The sequence below is a fragment of the Brachyhypopomus gauderio genome, chromosome 3 (genome assembly GCF_052324685.1).
Source record: "Brachyhypopomus gauderio isolate BG-103 chromosome 3, BGAUD_0.2, whole genome shotgun sequence".
NCBI classification, from domain to species: Eukaryota; Metazoa; Chordata; class Actinopteri; order Gymnotiformes; family Hypopomidae; genus Brachyhypopomus; species Brachyhypopomus gauderio.
In genome coordinates, this window is record NC_135213.1 from 16,814,080 (window position 1) to 16,820,079 (window position 6,000).

General features: G+C 39.2%; 1 protein-coding gene across 2 annotated transcripts in view; it reads left to right on the forward strand.

Annotated features, from left to right (window-relative positions):
- Positions 1–5,747, forward strand: part of LOC143510485 (calcium-activated potassium channel subunit alpha-1a-like) — a 47,305-nt gene extending 41,558 nt beyond the window's left edge. For both annotated transcript variants that reach the window (XM_076999877.1, XM_076999878.1), the window contains exons 12-19: positions 219–301; positions 448–517; positions 995–1,150; positions 1,639–1,748; positions 1,828–1,896; positions 2,791–2,877; positions 4,248–4,324; positions 5,550–5,747. In XM_076999877.1, the coding sequence (XP_076855992.1) occupies positions 219–301; positions 448–517; positions 995–1,150; positions 1,639–1,748; positions 1,828–1,896; positions 2,791–2,877; positions 4,248–4,324; positions 5,550–5,698 (801 nt within the window). In that variant the 3' untranslated portion in view covers positions 5,699–5,747. The remainder of the gene's footprint in view (positions 1–218; positions 302–447; positions 518–994; positions 1,151–1,638; positions 1,749–1,827; positions 1,897–2,790; positions 2,878–4,247; positions 4,325–5,549) is intronic.
- The last annotated feature ends 253 nt before the right edge of the window (positions 5,748–6,000 follow it).

Sequence of the window (6,000 nt, forward strand, 5' to 3'; positions counted from 1 at the left end):
TTGCTGTTGTTCAGAGTTAGAAATTGGAAATATTTTTATTTATTGTATGTCTTAATATTTATTTCCCAAGCATAATCTTATTTTCCAAGCATAATCCTATAGTGTAATTAGGGCAGAGCCCTTGGCACTCTAATTTTGACTTATGAAATTTCTTGAAGTTATGGGTATTTTCTGTTTTTCGGTTTTCAACAAAAACTCTTTATTGTGTTCTCTTGTAGATTGAACTAGCAGATGCCTGTTTGATTATAGCTAATAAATACTCTTCAGACCCTGATGCAGAGGATGCGTCCAATATCATGAGGTAAAAGATACTTACCAATTTTAAATAATGTAGATTAGAGTTGATATTTGGGTGTGTCGTATGTCTATTACCAGAACAAACTCAAGAGATGCTGGCCAACATCTTGTGTGCCTTTTACTACTGACTTTCCATGTGTATTCCTCTAGAGTGATATCAATCAAGAACTACAATTCAGACATACGTATCATCGTGCAGATGCTACAGTATCACAATAAGGTAAGGATGTAATATTACGAGATCAAACACACAAGATTGTGAATCTTTTGGACTGTCCAAGACAGATGATGATTTTATTTCTGCCTAATTTATTATTTAAATAATATTCAGCCGACGTATTTGATAGATAATACTGACATATAGATAAATATACTGGTATAGAGAAATCAGAGTGTGAAATGTATAGGTTAACAGAATTAACCAAACAGAAAAACAGGATAACAATGAAACATGCAAACAAAGTACAGAGAACACGTGATGTGAAATATGCATATGTGTAACATAGAACACAGGCTTAGTCCAATAACCAGCAATGAGACAAGAGAAACACAGGGCTTAATTATACAAGTAATTGTATACAGTGGAAGCTCAATATTTAAGGTACTCAATTGCCACTGTTGGGTGAACATGGTCATAAATGTTTGTGCACATGATGTGTGTGTAGCTGATGCTGATTCTCATCATCTCTGGTCCCAGGCTCACCTGCTGAACATCCCCAGCTGGAACTGGAGGGAGGGTGACGATGCAATCTGTCTGGCTGAGCTGAAGCTGGGATTCATTGCCCAGAGCTGCCTGGCTCAGGGTCTCTCTACTATGCTGGCCAACCTCTTCTCCATGAGATCCTCCATTCAGGTATCCCCTCCAGAGTTCTGGCAAAATGTTGCCCACTGGTAGTGGTTTTATGCTGGGAAGACATATCGTCTATATCATTGCCATAGTCTATATCAGAACCAGTTACTGTAAGTGATGAATACACAGTTCCTCACATAGCTAGCTTTAAATCTGGTACTTTTAAATATATTTTTCTAAACTATCTCATCGAAGGCATCATTGGAAAAAACGTGCAGTCAAGTCCCACTTTAAATGACAAATTGCAGCAGGTGACAGCAGACATGTTAAACAGTCCCATCTGCAGTTTGATATTGTATTTTTGTTGGTAGTTTGAATCTCATAGATCTACCACTGATTTAAGGCAGCACACACAAAGCAGTGCTGCCTTACACATATATTTAGACTCTGAATGGTTGTGATTAGTCCTAACTGATTTGTATTTATCTATATCAAATAATGTGATATTGAATGTAATAAATGACTTGAATATAAGTTTTGCTCTTTATGAGATTGAAGAGGAGATATGGCAAAAGTATTATCTGGAAGGAGTATCCCAGGAAATGTACACAGATTACTTATCTAATTCCTTTGTGGGATTATCATTCCCAGAGGTTTGTGAGTAAGTATTTATTCTATTATACAGAACATCACTTCATCGCCACATCCCTTCAGAAACGCTCACTGTTGTTTTCTTACAGGCTGTGCTTTGTGAAACTAAATCTCTTGCTGATAGCCATTGAGTTCAAGTCTGATGAGAGAAATGCCAAGTGAGTGAACTTGCCATTAAAAAAACTTGTAACTTGATCAGGCCATGCAGTGAATATCAGTTATTGCGTGTGAGACCCCATAAAGTCCCTTGAAATTTTTACTGTGAAATGAAGGGTTCTGAAAATGCTCTCCCTACCCACCATACTGATGCCTAAAGCCGATTGTCACGTCCAGCTTCTCCCTCCTCCCTGGTCCTGGCTAGTTTTCCCCATTTCCTTGGTTTCCCTTCTGTCTGCCACGCCCCTGTCCTCAGTGTTCCCACCTATGTCTCGTTTCACCTCCATGTTTCAATGCATTTAAACCCCTCTGTTCTACCCCTTGTTGTTGGTCAGTGTACGTGAGTCTCCCCCTTGCTCTGCTTCTCTTCTGTGGTTCCTGCTCTTAGTATTGTCGTTTGTTGCTTCTGTTAATTTGTCTTCTCCCTATTTGTCATTTGTTGTGTAGTTCGTTTCACTATAGCTTATGTGAACTCTTGTTGTATTCCTTTGAATTCCAGTTTGCTTATTCATTTATGGTTACTCTCGTCGTGTTCAGTAATTGTCTGGTTAAGTCTCTTGTCCTTTGTCTGTTGTGTTTCTCTTCTCTCTCTTCCGTTACTCGCTGCCCGCTTGGTTATGTTATAGTCCTACGTTTTGGTTGTTATGATCCTGTATTTGTCGTCTCTAGTTGTCTAGTACCCCCATTTAATTGTTATTCCGTTCTGTATCCTTTGTTGTAGTATAGTGTTTGTTTCCTTTTGAACAAACGTTACAAAGATCTTGGGGATGTTGTTGCTAATATGAAAATGCAAAGTACTAAAATGTTCATATGTCAGTGACATGCAAGAAATAAAATAATACCCTATATCTTGAAGGTGTTGTTGGTTTCTCTAAACTAACTTGTGTGTGTTGCAGTATGATGATTAATCCAGGGAGAAATGTGAAGTTGCAAGAGAAGACACTGGGTATCTTCATCGCCAGTGATGCCAAAGAAGTGAAGAGGTGGGGGGGGGGGGAACTGACTTTCCTGCAACCTTATTGTTGGTTTCAAATATAGGCTGCTTTCACAGTATAAAATGATCATATTCATGGGTGGATGGCACAAATGGGTCAGTCTATTTAAGCCATTGCTAACAAAACTACTAACACAAGCATCAGAATAATCTAGAATACTTTTGACACCCACAATGTCTTATTTGGTGTAAAGAATGCATTGAAGATTATTGTAGATGTCTGTGGACCTGAGAGCAGTATTGCCTTTTATATGTCACAAGATTGTCTAAGATATGCTGTTCTGATCAAGCACCAAGCTGTAGATTCACACACCATATTTGGCAATTGTTTGTTTGTTGTATTATATGCAGTGGAAATTCCGTTTGGATAAGACATCCATTTAGCTTAACTTCTTACTTTGATTGTCCGACTGTTGGTGTTTACATGTTGAAATCTTCACGTTTATGGAAGATAACCGAAAGAAAATAAAAGCTTAAATTCATCAGTGAATGTCACACTGTTAAAAATCACTTCCTTTCTTGTAAAAAAAAATCACTTATCTTAATAGGCCTTATAAAACATTTTACATTTTCTGTTAGAAAATAATGCTGTAAGCATAAACCAGGTTTGCATCCTACCATATGGAACAGTAGTATGGATTGAGATGCGAGTGTGAGCAAAGAGCTTCTTTATTCTCCATTAGCACAAAAGGAGAACAGTGGAGAACTGTCTAAAAGTATCTTTGGAAAGCAAACCACAGATATGCTGACAAGCACACTACAGCACAGAGCATCATCTTTAATGCTGCAAGAATGTGCAGTGTCCAGTACTGGAGTTCCTGTGGGCTTTTAGTAGAGGAGAAAACAAACAAGGTGCAGGTGACAATGGTCAGTAATTAGTGTCTCAGTGCGGGGCAGGTGCTTTGTGTGTGTGTGAGACAGTGGGTGTGTCCCTCAGGCTGGGTGCTCAGTGCCCCGTGACATTAAGACCACATTTTGTAAAAAAGAAATATTCAGCCTAACTTGCTAAAGTGAATTGCAATTCCTATAAATATTTGGCATAAAGAAGTCAAAGACCCCATATTTGAATTTGAATAAATGCTTGATTACTACAATAGATGGCGTATGACACAGAGTTTACACCAACTGTTGGAATGATGGAACTGTTGTAAAAGCAAATTACACACTAAATTATGATGCTTCCTAAAAACACATATAGAATGCTAAATGTGTCCATGTATGAAAGTTAGTATAAATGAACATGCCCTAGAGTAAGCGTTCATGGAACACTGCATTGCTTTGCGTGTGCTGCCTTAGATGATTGGAAAATGAAGTTCAGTGAAAAGTTCTGGCAAAACACTGATGTTTTAATCTCCTCAGGGCCTCAGTGTACTGTAAGGCTTGCCATGATGACATCACAGACCCCAGACTGATCAAGAAGTGCGCATGCAAGCGAAGTAAGTTTACAAAAGCAGCACCTGTTATACCAAAAGCACATCACCGTAAGATATGGTAAAAGCCCTGCAAATGTAAATGCGGCATATTTTGTCAATTGAGATTTTTTCACCGCAATTGAAATTTGTCATCCGCTTTTAACCCATCTGTGCAGTTAGAACACACACACACACACACACACACTAGTAATTACTAGGGGGCTGTGGATCACACGTGCCCAGAGCGGTGGGCAGCCCTAGCCCGGTGCCCGGGGAGCAGTTGGGGTTAGGTGCCTTGCTCAAGGGCACCTCAGTCATGACCTCAGGTCTGGGAATTGAAACCACGACCCTCACAAGACCAGTTCCCCGATGATGTGGTTGATGTAACAGTTAGCATACTAAGCATTAACCAAGATTTTTATTTTTTGGGGGAAAAAACATTTTGAGGAAAACTTTGACTCCTGAACATAATTTTTCTTTACTCATCAGGGCTTTGTTTAATTACATTGTACATATACAAGACTTTTTGTGATCTTCTATGATCGGACCCCTGTGATATTATTTATCACCACATGTGTGTTCAAAGTGGTTGTCACGAGCTCGAAGGAGGAGACACGGCGAGCGACGTACGGTGCACATGAAACTTTAATACAAAAACAAAGACGTGAGCTCCGTGCGGAGGATGAGCACAGGACTGCTGACACTCACACAGACACGAAACTTTAGACAAAGACGAGCACAAGACACTGCGCGAACGCACATTATATAGGTGATTAACACAGACCCTCGTGATCTCGAGACAAGGCACAGGTGCGACTACAAACACGCTCACGGACAACCCACACCCACGGAAGTACATACATGGACATAACGACACGCAGACAACGTAACGGCACGCCCACAGGGAAGGGTCCGGGGCTGTCACCGTAACAGAGGTGAAATTGCTGTTTGCACATTCGCTACCTGTTTACATCGGAGGGTGTAATTATACACAGAGTTCTTGTCCAGTTATGCACTGGATAATATTTACATGTTGGTCATTTATAATATTTATATGACCATTTTTTATCCAAACCAACTTAAAATTATGACTGAATGCAATTTGTGTGGGTCAGGAAGGTTGAGGGCCTTCCTTTGGGGCCCAACAGTGGCAACATGGTGGTGGGACATCGCATGCTCAGATTTTTGAGTCTAATGTATTTTATTAGCAAACTGTTTTTTATGATGGTGTTTTATTTTTGTTTTGCAGAGTCCTTCAACAAGAAGAGTCAGAAGACATATCTGCCTGTGAAAACCACTGAATCAGAAACAGGTGGAACAGAAAATGTATCAATATGGGGATATGGTGGGAGGATAGCTAAAAATTTACATACAACATGTTCACAACCAAAGGAATAAATAAACCAGACTCATTAACAATAAGGAAATAGCATTTAAACAATACATTTAAACTGAAAAACAACTGATACATTTAAACTGAAAAAATATCTGTGGGGAGGAGAAAGGCATCATGGGAGTCCCAGCTGTGCTCTATCCTTTCTAGTAATAGTAGTAGTAGTACTAGTAGTAATGTTATCTTAGAATGAGAGATATAAATCGTTGGTCTTATTGGTTGAAATATAAAAACTAAACTAAACTTAAGTGATGTTATCTCTCTTTGCTATAGACTTTAATACTGTCCATGTTCTGTCGTCTGTTTG